General features: G+C 30.9%; 5 protein-coding genes and 1 pseudogene across 6 annotated transcripts, besides 2 other annotated features; 2 read left to right on the forward strand and 4 right to left on the reverse strand.

Annotated features, from left to right (window-relative positions):
• Window positions 1-486: 486 nt before the first annotated feature.
• Window positions 487-1,522, forward strand: TVAGG3_0603920 (uncharacterized protein; the record flags this gene model as incomplete). Its single annotated transcript, XM_051239820.1, has 1 exon — window positions 487-1,522. A coding segment is annotated over one exon (1,036 nt), but the record flags the coding sequence as incomplete, so codon positions are not given.
• Window positions 1,523-2,661: 1,139 nt separating this feature from the next.
• On the forward strand, window positions 2,662-3,772 carry TVAGG3_0603930 (annotated as a pseudogene). The gene has a single exon. A coding segment is annotated over exon 1 (1,111 nt).
• An 800-nt stretch (window positions 3,773-4,572) lies between these two features.
• Window positions 4,573-5,172: a mobile genetic element.
• A 2,856-nt stretch (window positions 5,173-8,028) lies between these two features.
• TVAGG3_0603960 (KilA, N-terminal/APSES-type HTH, DNA-binding family) lies at window positions 8,029-8,394 on the reverse strand (the record flags this gene model as incomplete). The annotated part of the gene is made up of 1 exon (XM_051239821.1): window positions 8,029-8,394. One exon carries the CDS (start codon window positions 8,392-8,394, stop codon window positions 8,029-8,031), a length of 366 nt encoding a protein of 121 aa, XP_051097645.1.
• Window positions 8,029-13,737: part of a mobile genetic element that runs on past the window's edge.
• On the reverse strand, window positions 8,468-8,878 carry TVAGG3_0603980 (organellar and viral DNA polymerase type B; the record flags this gene model as incomplete). The annotated part of the gene is made up of 1 exon (XM_051239822.1): window positions 8,468-8,878. The coding sequence occupies one exon, from the start codon at window positions 8,876-8,878 to the stop codon at window positions 8,468-8,470; it is 411 nt and encodes a 136-aa protein (XP_051097646.1).
• On the reverse strand, window positions 9,245-9,802 carry TVAGG3_0603990 (organellar and viral DNA polymerase type B; the record flags this gene model as incomplete). The annotated part of the gene is made up of 1 exon (XM_051239823.1): window positions 9,245-9,802. One exon carries the CDS (start codon window positions 9,800-9,802, stop codon window positions 9,245-9,247), a length of 558 nt encoding a protein of 185 aa, XP_051097647.1.
• TVAGG3_0604000 (keratin-associated protein family) lies at window positions 11,154-12,200 on the reverse strand (the record flags this gene model as incomplete). Its single annotated transcript, XM_051239824.1, has 1 exon — window positions 11,154-12,200. One exon carries the CDS (start codon window positions 12,198-12,200, stop codon window positions 11,154-11,156), a length of 1,047 nt encoding a protein of 348 aa, XP_051097648.1.

Consider the following 13,737-nt stretch of genomic DNA (forward strand, 5'->3'; position numbering starts at 1 on the left):
TTAAATAAATGCACAGGTGTTGATAAAGTTTTTGATTTATTAGATAAAATATCAAAAGAAACCATTGGAACATATAAAATTTTGTGTGATTGTGGTTTCATTATTGAAGATACCAATAATGTTTCATATGAAAGAACAACACCGAAGGAAGACGAAGTGGAAAGGTCTATACCATTCGTTATTAAGAATATAAAAGATATGAAAACTTATAAGCATTATATTTATTCATTTATTTCAGAAAAAATGGAAGCAACCCATAAAACATCTTCTCATCATTTTTAGCTATTCATACATTCCTTTTCAAAGTTGTGAAATTAAATAAGACAGGAATTAGATTTAATGTATCAGGGTACGCATTCTTGAGTAAATTAAAATGTATTCGTCACGTCGCAGATGATAAAAATTTATGTGTTCTTAATTCATTTTATGGACTTTAAAAAAATAAACTTTATTTTTATTTATTTTTTAATTTTTATTCTTACATAAATGAACAAAAACGGAACAGCTAAAATGAATGATAATCAAATTAGAGCAGAAGGTAGAAGGTTATTTAAACGCTTCTATAACATTTCTGATGGTGTTAATCCTAAAACTCGTAGAAGCTATTTAAATGAAGCAATAGATGCATATGAAGGGTTTGACATTTCATCAGAAAGTGAGAGATTAGCGAGAATGTTAAATGTTAATATTGATTTCTATTATTGTGATCCTCAACCAGAAGACGTGGACATAAATAAGGTAGACTTTCCATTAGTGGAATCAATAATGATAGATCCAGAATTTGAAACAGTAAATATTTTATTAACACAGAGTCCATGTGGAAAACTTCACGCTGACAGAATAACAGACGTTGAAGCACTCACCGGCTATAAAGTTTGTCCATATTGTAAAGAAGAAGTTTATTCTATCCGTGATGATCCAGAAAGGAAAAACCAAAGAAGATTTTTAAAGCATTGTGAGAAATGTAAAGAAAATAATGGGAGATTAATTCAAGACGTTCAGTTGCAAAAGACACAGCAACCATATGCACCACATATTACGAAACAGAAGATATATCAGTGGTTATTAGCTCATAATTTGCAGAAATATTATAAACCGACAAGATATTATATTACTTTTGACTTCGAAACATTAGAGACTAAAGAAGAATTACAACTTTCTGAGTGTGCAACTTTGAACGCTTACTTAAAACCATTCATGGTATCATCAACGGTTAAATTAAATGATAAAACATATACGAGGAATTTTTGCTTAACTTCGAGTGATTCTTTTATTTCTGATTGGATTGAGTTTTTATTTTCAACCTGTTCATTAGTTGCTAAATCAAATATTGAACAATATGAAGAATTAATGAAGTCGCAAACAGACCAAACGGTGGGGACTTTGTCTCATACATTAAATGAAAAACAGAAGGAAGCATTTAAAGAACTTCTAGATGAGGAATTCAATAAAGTGAATATCATAGGTTTTAATTCGGGAAAGTTTGATTTAAATTTAATTCTTCGTGATTTAAACACTGCAAAATGGAAAATAAAATCAATGCTGGGTTCATCTTCACAATTTAAGCAAATCATTGTAAAGAAAACAAACGTTCCATATGAATTGAGATTTATTGACATCAGAAATTATATAGCGGGTGGGACATTAGACCAATTCACTCAAGATTTCGGAAATAATAAATCACGTGTTAAATCCTTTTTCCCTTATCAATTCATCACATGGGAAAATTACGAAGAAGAATTATATAAAGTGGAACCATTCACTCAAGATTCATTTTATTCAGCATTAACTCAAGAAACTATATCAGATAGTGATTATCAAATATATCTCAATGATGCTAAAATTTTTAAGAATAGATTAGAATATTTTATTCATTATTGCAATAAAGATGTTGAAATTATGATTGACCCAATCGATAAAATTATTGAAGAAACATTTGTTTATAAAATTGACATGCTTCATAATCTTTCTTTATCATCGAATGCTTCAATGATTCGTTACGCTTTAGCATATAAAGACTTTAATCCTAATGAAAAATATCCTGAGGAAGAGATAGAATCAAGTTTTGAATTAACGAAAAAGTATTGGAAATATAAAATTGAATCATATAAGAAACAAGATGAAAAAGCAGAAAGGGATACTAAAAATAATGTTTCAATGGATGATTTTCAATACTATCACGATTTAATCCTTTCATCTAAATGCAAAATGTGTGGTAAAGCGTTTACATATGCAAATAAACCAACATTAGATAGAATCGATAATGAAAAACCACATACCAAAGAAAATTGTCAGTTAATGTGTTGTTATTGCAATGTCGTAAAATCAAATAAAGATGAAGATGTTCAACGTTTAAGAATCAATTTAAGAAATTACGCATTAAAAAATAATTTACCAATGACTTTAGATTCAGTTGAAGCTTATCACATTCTCCGTAATGGAATTACTGGTGGTTTATCAAATGTTCAACACCGTGTTAATCTTAAAGGAATCACACACATTAATAAACTTTCATATAGTCCAGAAACTAAAACTGTATCAAATGAGGACACTTCCAACATCATGACTCATTTCGTTGGTGTTGATTTTAATTCATTATATCCTTCATCATTTTCATCTAATCCTCATGATTTCATTCAATATACTGACCATAAAATGTATATGCCGGGAAGATTGAATGGTGTTATCATTTGTGATACAGCAACAAAGAAAGCAAAAGCACTGGGAATAATTAAGAAGAAAAATACTTTATTCGTTGCTGAAGTAAAGGGTCACATTGATGAAAAATACATTAATGATTACATAAACTTTTTACCGATAATAAGAAACTTAGATATTATCACAGATGAAAAAACAATTGGTAGTTTTATGTATAATTACATGAAATCAAACAATCTACCAGTTGACCAGAAACAGAGAAAATTAACTCAATTAGCATCAACACACAACCAATATCAACCATTTTCTTCTTATTATCTTTGGTATCTAATAGACAGATTTCATTTTATCATTGATGACATTCAATCAATTTTAACATTTACTAAAAACACTTGTTTTAATGAATTTGCGAACAAATTTATGAACGAAAGACAAAAGGCTGAATTAGAAGGAAATAAAGGAAAAAGTTTATTTTGCAAAATTTCACTTAATGGATCATATGGTTACGATGCAATGAATACACAAAATTACGCAAAGACTAAAATAATGAATGCACAGAAGGCACGCGTTGCATGTATGTCAAATAAGTTTAAAAACATAAGAGAAATAGGTGAAGATACATATCAAGTGATGCTCAAAGATAGATTTTATAGATGTGATACATGTTTACAAGAGGCATTCTTCACTTTAGATAATGCTAAATACTGGTATTTGGTTTTCATTTATGATTTTATGTATAAATGTATGAATGTTAATCGTTTTCATTTCATTGAAGGTGATACTGATTCATCTTATTGGGCAATCGCTGGCGATCCAAGTCTTCCTAACACTCAAGCATTTCAAGCAATTGTTACCGATAAACAATTTTATGATAAAAACATTTTCAAATTCGCACCATTTGATTTCTTCTGTTTTGATGAGAAATTTAAACCTAAATTAAAGAATAAAGCTGAAGAAAAAGCACATGAGAAAAAATTATTGGGTTTAGCAATTGAGAAAACAAGGTGATAACATGGTTGCTTTATGTCCTAAGTGTTATACATCATTCAACGGTTCAATTGATGGAAGTGATTTTAAAAAGATTGCACAAAAAATGAAGGGTGTTAGTTTAAGACAAAATAAGCAATTAACACCTAAAAAATATTTGGATATAATAAATGATAAAGTGATATTTGATGGTCAGAATATTAATTTACAACTTAAAAACGGGTCAATGACTCGCTTAACAATTGGTAAGACTGCATTAACAGGAGCACACACTAAGGCTGTATGTTGTGAAAATGGATGTTGTATGCCATTTATTTAATACAATTTAAAGTTTATTTTTAATGAAATGCCACAGAAGAGACAAAAGGAACCAAATCGATTTATACCAAATGGTTTTAACTTTCAGATTCCAAATAATCAACCACAACGAATTTTTTAAATCCCATCACAGCATCAACAGCAACAACAACCGCCACCATTTGATACCGTTTTAGAAGAAGGAACCGTTAATGATGGTTTTGATACTATGATTCAAAGAGGTGGGCACCCTTAAACATTTATTTTATTTTTATATAAATGAATAGCGTAGATTTAAAAAATTTAATTGATGATTTAGTACTTAATCAAAATTTTCTTAATTATTATGATTTAAAAGCATATCTCCAAAAATATGATAACAATATAACGGGTGATGATATGGAATATTATTATCCATATTATAAAAATGAAATTTTGAAATATCATGATAGAATAATTTCTAAAATTAAAGACAAAATTAAAAATAATGAATATACAAAGGGAAAAACTAAATCACAACTTAAACAGTTGAAAGATTTCAAAAATAAAGTATTAACAGAAGAAGATATTGATGAATTATATAATTTATATAATCCTGAGCCGCAAAAACCAAAGGAACAAAAACAAAAGATGCAAAACGCCCAGGTCCTTCAGACCATAAATGAAGCACAAGCTTTAATTTATGATTCATTAGTTAAACTATATTCAGCCCGACTTTTAAATGAAGATCAACTTTTGGAATTCATCCTTCAACATAAACTCGAAGCGGGAAAGTATATCAAACCTTTATATACAGCATATTTAAAACAAATGAATAGAATACATCCAGAATTAATGAAGGAAGGAATGAAATCCAAAATTAAAGCAGATAAAATTAAACCACTTGCAACACCAAAACCTCCAACGACAGTACCGCCTCCTCCTTCAGTTAATCCTTCATCATTCACTTTATTATATCCATTTCAAACATTAAAGAAGCAAAAAGATTTTAAAAAGGATTTCAAGATATTAAATAAACCAATTGACCCAAAAATTCAACCGTTAAAGGAAAAATTTAGTCGCCCTTCATTTGCTCCATATCCATATTCATACGAAATCGATCATCTGGAATATTCAAAAGGAAAAGTTACTTATTTATTTGCCATTAACATTAACACTAGATATTTATATTGCATTCCGGTGAAAGGGAAACAGAACAGGAAACAAGAAGAGCTATACAATACTTACTAGATCATGAAAGAGTAGATAATATAAGGGGTGATGGTGATAAAGGATTTCAGGCAACTATGACTCATTATTTCCCACAAATTAATTTTTCTTTTCATCCTCTCCATATACGTTCATAATAAAATAGTTTGATGCGGTAATGAGAACTCTTAGAGATGCGTTAGGGTTAACGGTCAGATATACTGGGATGGAAATCATGACTCCATCATACAACAGTTAGTATATTATTACAATAATACATGGCATAGAACTATAAACATGAAACCAGTGGAAATGAAAAATGATATTTCAAAAGAATGGGAATATATTAGAAAGCAAATGGAAAGGTTAAATGATGTTAAACGTGAACAAATTAATTCAGGGCTCATGAATTTTAAACAAGGGATAAAGTTTTGATTCATCTCGATTATGGAAAAACTGATAAATCAATGACAAAAAGAAGACGAAGATTTGACACAATAGCTGAATTTGTTAGATATATTAACGGCAATGCATTAGTTGAAGTTAACAATAAATTAATAGAAATTCCGATTTATTTTATTACTCCATTATATTTAAATAATATTTAATTTTTTTATTTCGTAAGAAATGAGTGACAACGAAGCAGCCAAGAGTCCAGACGATGAATATAAAAAGAAACTAAACAGAATTAAATCAAAAATATGCTATTACAAAAAGAAGCCACAATGCGGTGGGGTTGATGCCCATAAAACTAATGGAACTGAAAACGATGAAGAAATAATCGAAAAATTAGAACTTACCGTTCAATCCTTAAACTGAGTGAAGCAAAAATAAAAGAATTAATAGAATAAATAAATTGATTGGAAGAGATGAATTTAATAAAGATGAATTTTTAAACTCAATCCAAATTAATTTTTCTTTGACAACATCTCTCTTTCCATCATTACTGCATAACCGCATTTCTCAGTTTTAGTGGTTTGTTTTTTAATTCGTTCTTGCTCATTTTTATCATTTCCTCCCTTGTTATGATTCGTCGGTAAATTTGAGCTTGTGGGTATCCATTTATATAAAAATAAAATTTTGTTATCACTTATTTTATCGTTAATGGTTTCAGGTTATTCAATAATTAATTATTTTTGAATAACTGAAGGTTCACCAGTCACCAGTCACCAGGTTATTTAACTTCTCTGAAAAAATGAGACAACATGACATTTTGACAACAACACAGGAGGAAGGCAGTTATGAATTATTTTTGAATAACTGAAGGGTCACCAGGTCACCAGGTCACCAGGTTATTTAACTTCTCTGAAAAAATGAGACAACATGACATTTTGACAACAACACAGGAGAAGGCAGTTATGAATTATTTTTGAATAACTGAAGGTGTCACCAGGTCACCATCACCAGGTTATTTAACTTCTCTGAAAAAATAGACAACAACATTTTGACAACAACACAGGAGGAAGGCAGTTATGAATTATTTTGAATAACTGATGTCACAGCACACCAGGTCACCAGGTTATTTAACTTCTCTGAAAAAATGAGACAACATGACATTTTGACAACAACACAGGAGGAAGGCAGTTATGAATTATTTTTGAATAACTGAAGGTGTCACCAGGTCACCAGGTCACCAGGTTATTTAACTTCTCTGAAAAAATGAGACAACATGACATTTTGACAACAACACAGGAGGAAGGCAGTTAATAATTATTTTGAACTGAAGGTGTCACCAGGTCACCAGGTCACCAGGTTATTTAACTTCTCTGAAAAAAGAGACAACATGACATTTTGACAACAACACAGGAGGAAGCAGTTATAATTATTTTGAATAACTGAAGGTGTCACCAGCAGTCACCAGGTCACCAGGTTATTTAACTTCTCTGAAAAAATGAGACAACATGACATTTTGACAACAACACAGGAGAAGGCAGTTATGAATTATTTTTGAATAACTGAAGGTGTCACCAGGTCACCAGGTCACCAGGTTATTTAACTTCTCTGAAAAAATGAGACAACATGACATTTTGACAACAACACAGGAGGAAGCAGTTATGAATTATTTTTGGAATAACTAGTGTCACCAGGTCACCAGGTCACCAGGTTATTTAACTTCTCTGAAAAAATGAGACAACATGACATTTTGACAACAACACAGGAGGAAGGCAGTTATGAATTATTTTTGAATAACTGAAGTGTCACCAGGTCACCAGGTCACCAGGTTATTTAACTTCTCTGAAAAAATGAGACAACATGACATTTTGACAACAACACAGGAGGAAGGCAGTTATGAATTATTTTTGAATAACTGAAGGTGTCACCAGGTCACCAGGTCACCAGGTTATTTAACTTCTCTGAAAAAATGAGACAACATGACATTTTGACAACAACACAGGAGGAAGGCAGTTATGAATTATTTTTGAATAACTGAAGGTGTCACCAGGTCACCAGGTCACCAGGTTATTTAACTTCTCTGAAAAAATGAGACAACATGACATTTTGACAACAACACAGGAGGAAGGCAGTTATGAATTATTTTTGAATAACTGAAGGTGTCACCAGGTCACCAGGTCACCAGGTTATTTAACTTCTCTGAAAAAATGAGACAACATGACATTTTGACAACAACACAGGAGGAAGGCAGTTATGAATTATTTTTGAATAACTGAAGGTGTCACCAGGTCACCAGGTCACCAGGTTATTTAACTTCTCTGAAAAAATGAGACAACATGACATTTTGACAACAACACAGGAGGAAGGCAGTTATGAATTATTTTTGAATAACTGAAGGTGTCACCAGGTCACCAGGTCACCAGGTTATTTAACTTCTCTGAAAAAATGAGACAACATGACATTTTGACAACAACACAGGAAATAAACTTCTTCGTATATGTTTTGTCAAGACTTCTTCATCGTAATGAGTGTAAATGACCCAAAATATATTTTAGGGTAGAAGGGTAGATCTAACCTCATTTCTAACCTCTTGCGATTTTCATACGGAATCTCTTCCCTCGGTTTTCCGAGGGAAGCAATCATATGAGGAAATTCTTCTAAAAGTTCTTTTGTCTGTTGGTTTTCAAACCAATGATATGCTTGCTTTGTAGAACGAAGAGCGTTCATTATACTTTGCATTTGGTATATGTCATCTTTGACCGAACGAATGAGTCTCAATTGTTTGTTATATTGTATGTATTCGTATTCTTCATTAATGGCTTCATGAACGATAGCAGTTGTTGTGTTCTCTGATGTTGACATATCTGTCATTTCATACAAAATAAAAATAATTTTAAAACTAACGTTATTTTCTGACTTTCACAAAAGACCAAAAATAAACGCTTTACATGTATTTTTCAGCAACTTCGTCAAATAATTTTATAGCTTTATCTATCTCATCTACTTCAAACGTTTCTTTACCTTTCGTGGGAGCACCATACATTTTCTCAAAAACTTCAAGCAGTTCTGTTTCAGCAGCTCTCATATCATTAACGAACACAACCTTGACTCTATTGACTGTACTGTCATATCTTTGAGTTATATTATATGTTCTTCCTATCTTATATCTCTTTGTATTGAAGTCCTTCGGTTTCTGAACGATGTAAAGTAAGCCTTCACTGCAACGTTCCGTATCGAATGAACCATAAGTTATGAAGTTATATCCAACAACTGGGTCTAACCATAACAAAACTATTGGTATAAGACTTTTGTCTATAAGATATGCTCTTGTTCCATGAAATGCTACTGATATCATAAGCTCAGGATTTCTTGTCAAAATTTTCTGAGTAGAAGCAATTCTAACCCAGTCCTTTGTTTTCTTTCCAGATGGAGATATAATGTCTGACAAAGAATATTTGTTGTATTTCTTTGAGTATCTTACGTTTAAATCACCTATTCTAACCACTTTGGTGTCATTGTCTATCTTTCTAACTGTTTCAAACTCAATGTTTGTCATTTCTGTCTTTACATACAAAATAAAAAATTTTCTTAGAAAAAACTAACTTTATTTTTCTAACTAATGAAATTCATTATTTTTGTTGCTGAATTCAATAAAAATATATTTTAGGTGAAGAGGTGAGATTTCACCAGTTTTCTCACCTAATTTTTCACCCCAGTTATTTTATAAGCGTTTTACATGAATTGTACGATGTATATTTGAAATTCTAAACAATTTCGTAGCTTCTATTTCTTCTGTCAGTATGTCAAAAGTTTTAACAATGCCGAAAGTTTCTTTATACTTCTTCTTGACGTCAGATAAAAGGAAATCATCAGCTGTTGGATAGTTTTTGTTCAGAAATGCTAACATGTCCATTTTATCTTCTGCTGGCTTTTCTGCTTCTTTCTTTAAGTCTGCGTAATCGTTTCTCATTCTTTCTATCTCTTTTAGTGAGTAGTTATATTTCCTCATTGCTGCTTTACATTTTGAGCATTGCGGATTCATTTTTGCGTTATACATTGAAACATTACCAGCTAAAATAACTAAAGCATCAATGGCTTTCTTTAAATCAAAAGTTGTTGGTTTTATTTGTCCATTCCATACTTTGCCTCTTCTGTCTTTATCTCTTATCTGCCACACACATTCAGCAGCTAATGAAACAAAGTTATCGTAAGTCTTAAACTCCTCAGATTTATATATGTCAGAAATGTTTTTATAAACCATGTCGCAATCTTTGTTCATAACTTTTATGGTGCAATGAAAACCAAGGAATTCATAATTTACTTTACGTATGAACTTCTTTATTTCTACTGAATCAGTAACTTTAACTTCAATTTCATCGAATTCAGGAATAGTTAGTTTTTGTTGCTGAACTTCCGGTAATTTAGGCAAATGGTCTATGATATCTTGCATTTCATATAGCTCCTCTCCATTTGTTTCATCTTTCGCACTACAGTCTAAATTACTTGTTAAAAGTTCTTGCTTTATTCTTTGTATTTCTGTTTCAAAAGTATATGAAGAAGGAATGAAGTTTTTCATCTCTACCAACATTGACGTAGGATTCATGATTAATGAATTTGGTGCCGTAGTTGTGGACAGAGTCCCGCTGTTCGTGGCTTGAATTGTTGAAATCATATCTTTTATACAAAATAAAAAAATAAAAATAAAACTAACTTTATTTCTTCTGTCTTAAGGAAATTCATGAAAATTCACGAGACCCAAAGGGTCTGAGCCGCTAAGCGGTGAGAGTGAAAAATTAGGTGAGAAAACTGGTGAAATCTCACCTCTTCACCTAAAATATATTTTTGTCTGATTTACATCCAACGAAAAAGTTTAGAAGAATTTTCTTATTCTTTCTGGCATGTTTTTATCTTTCCAGTACTCCCGCTCTAATGGACCCAGATGAGTTGGTTTAGATTCTCTCAAGTTCTTAGATGGTATAACATCTTCAACGCCTTCTTCATAAGTCTTGACAAAGCATATACGTTCATTACGATGAAGAAGTCATGAAAATTCAAGAGGTGAGAAAAGAGGTGAGAAAAGAGGTTAGATCTACCCTTCTACCCTAAAATATATTTTGGGTCATTTACGCTCATTACGATGAAGTCTTGACAAAACATTAACGTAACCATTAACGTAATCATTAACGTAAACATTTATTTCCAGGACTGTTGTCAAAATGTCATGTTGTCTCATTTTTTCAGAGAAGTTAAATAACCTGGTGACCTGGTGACCTGGTGACACCTTCAGTTATTCAAAAATAATTCATAACTGCCTTCCTCCTGTGTTGTTGTCAAAATGTCATGTTGTCTCATTTTTTCAGAGAAGTTAAATAACCTGGTGACCTGGTGACCTGGTGACACCTTCAGTTATTCAAAAATAATTAATTATTGAATAACCTGAAACCATTAACGTAATCATTAACGTAAACATTAACGTAAACATTATTTCTGCAGTTCATTCATTACTTCATTACCTAATTAATTACAAACATAAAATATATTTAGTTCATTCGGTAAGCCTAGACCCTTTGGGTCAAGTCTCAAGCACATTCAATGAACGCGGTAAGCCTGCAAAGTAGGCTCAAGTATGTTTATTGAACGCGGTACCATGCAAATACAGTCACAAATGGTGGCATATAATCTTTACCCGAACCTGTTGGATTTGTTGTGAAAGTATGGACATGATTTCCTCCTGGTTCAGTTGGTCGAAAAGTCTTTTTTGCTGAATGGTTATAATCTGGAGATAAAACATCATAACCAGCTTCATATTCTGAGTTGTATAATGGGTGGTCTCTTAATGAGTGGCTATGGTCGCCAGAAAAGTTTGTCGTTCCTGTATGAGTGTGCGGTGGAAGGTTTGCTTCTTTAATTTTCTTCGAACCTCCTGTTTGCTTTGAATATCTAGCACAGTATAAGAATTTGTCTACAATCTGCTTCCACGTACCAAAACCTAAAACTGTTGCTGGATTTGTTGAGTTCATTGACGTATAAATAGAACCAACAGGATATAATGTTTGAAGTATTTCATTTTTCATGCTTGTAATCACATCATTTACTTCCGACTTCTTTGCATAATTTTCATCAACATAAGTTTTATCTGCTTTAAGGTCTAAACATCCCGAAACCCATTCTGTATCAGCTTTAACTTTAAAAGTCTCAAATGTCCATTCATGATACCATTCAACCTTTTCTTTAATTTCATTATCTTTTTCATCCACATAAACCAAATTTGCCTTCTTATTTAATTCATTATCCACATATTCCTTATCTGCCTTCTTCATTATGTCGTTTAGGAAACCTTCTATGAATTCCTCATTTAAATTAAATCTTCCAATCTTCAAAACTTTAGGAAATGCATTTAATGCGTAATATCTCTGTTCTTCTGGTGGAATTGATGTTATATCATCCGTTATACCTTTAATTTTAGAATTCATAAATAAAATTTCTTTTATATTTGATATCACTGCACCGCCTTTGCAAACAAATTCGAAATGTTCATTTTTCAATACTATCTCCAAATCTCCATATTTCAACCTTTGCGTTTGTTCTGCCATCTTTGAATTATATGCATATATGGCGTATGTAATGGTCTGAAGGACCTGGGCGTTTTGTGCCTTAAGTTGCTGTGGTTTAATCATTTATTACGATTTAAAAATAAATATTTAATCCGTTATCTCATCAGCTATTTTCTCTATTTGAAATTGCCATAATATTTCATTCATGAATTCTAAATCACAATCAAATAGGTCAGTTATTCTAAATTTAATATTTGATAAATCTTTTGAATGAAGAATAAATGAATTCCCAGATAATTGAAACGGATATGATAAAGAAAATGTGTTTAAGTTGATGGATAAAATGTTTTGTATTGATGGGTAAGAGTTAGGGTCTAATGTTTGATGTGAAAATCTCATTGGGGTATTAACTTTATCACATTTGATTAAAATGAAATTGGAACCAGTGTCAGAATACAAAACATCCCCAACATCTTTTTCAAAATTTAATATCCCCAACAATGAACGAAGATGAGGAGTACAAAATTTAAGTTTCAGCGGAAATTTAATAAGGTTATTTATTTCATCAAGTTCAAAAAGTTTATCAGGTTTTGATTTAAAATTTTCTTCATACCATACGATAAATGATTCATTTAAATAACTTAAAATCATGTTAATATCCCATTTGCTATCACATTATTTATATACATATCATACGTTTTTTCAAGGTCATCTTTAATAAATGATATATAATCTGAAGGGTCTAAAAGAATGGGATTAAATTTACCACTCACAGAAACGAGAGTAACATTATAAATTCCGCTAACTGTTAAATTTAATTCACAGTTATTATTCGAAATAATATTGATAATTGACATTTTTATTACGATTAAAAATATGGTAAAGCGTTATTTTCCAGTGATAAATAAAACTAGAATAAGATTACCTCAAGAATTCATAAATTCAACGAATAAGAAATTCATTCATGTTATAAATTTTAGTGTTTTCAGAAAATATGAGTCAATGTCATATTCATCAACAGGTTATATTTCACTTCATTCAAATTTAGTTCAATCAAACCCATATAATGACCATTTCATAAGATTTTCAGATGGTATTAAAAATGTAATTGATAGATTAAAATATGAACAGATTGACAATATCGAATTTTTGGAATTTTGGTTTAAATATCCCGATGGAAAAAAGATTGAAGTTAAAGATAAAGCTGATACTATAACAAAAACAATTACAATGACCGATCCGGATAGTGGGGAACAAAAAGAAATAAAACAAACGATAGAAACTGGTGAAAGGTCAATTATTATGATTATGATTCAAAGGATTATTATTCGATAATGTTAATGCTTGAATATTAAATAGCCTTAACAAAGAATTTTTCAAGTGATATTTTATATTCATCAACTATTTTATTATAAATATCATTATATGTTAAATGAAGTTCAGTTGTTGTTCCGTTCTTTGATATCTTAATTGTGCTAATATCCTTTATAGGATTTATTTTTGCAACTGTTCCGCAGCATGAAACCTCATCATCTATGAAAAATTGAATCTTAACGTCTGAATCTTGAACATCACAAAGAATGGCGATAATGTGAATTAATGATTCATAAGGTAAAATAATTAAACCGGATTGATCAATTAAATTTATTATTGAATCATA

Source organism: Trichomonas vaginalis, chromosome II (genome assembly GCF_026262505.1).
Source record: "Trichomonas vaginalis G3 chromosome II, whole genome shotgun sequence".
In the NCBI taxonomy this organism is placed as follows: domain Eukaryota; phylum Parabasalia; order Trichomonadida; family Trichomonadidae; genus Trichomonas; species Trichomonas vaginalis.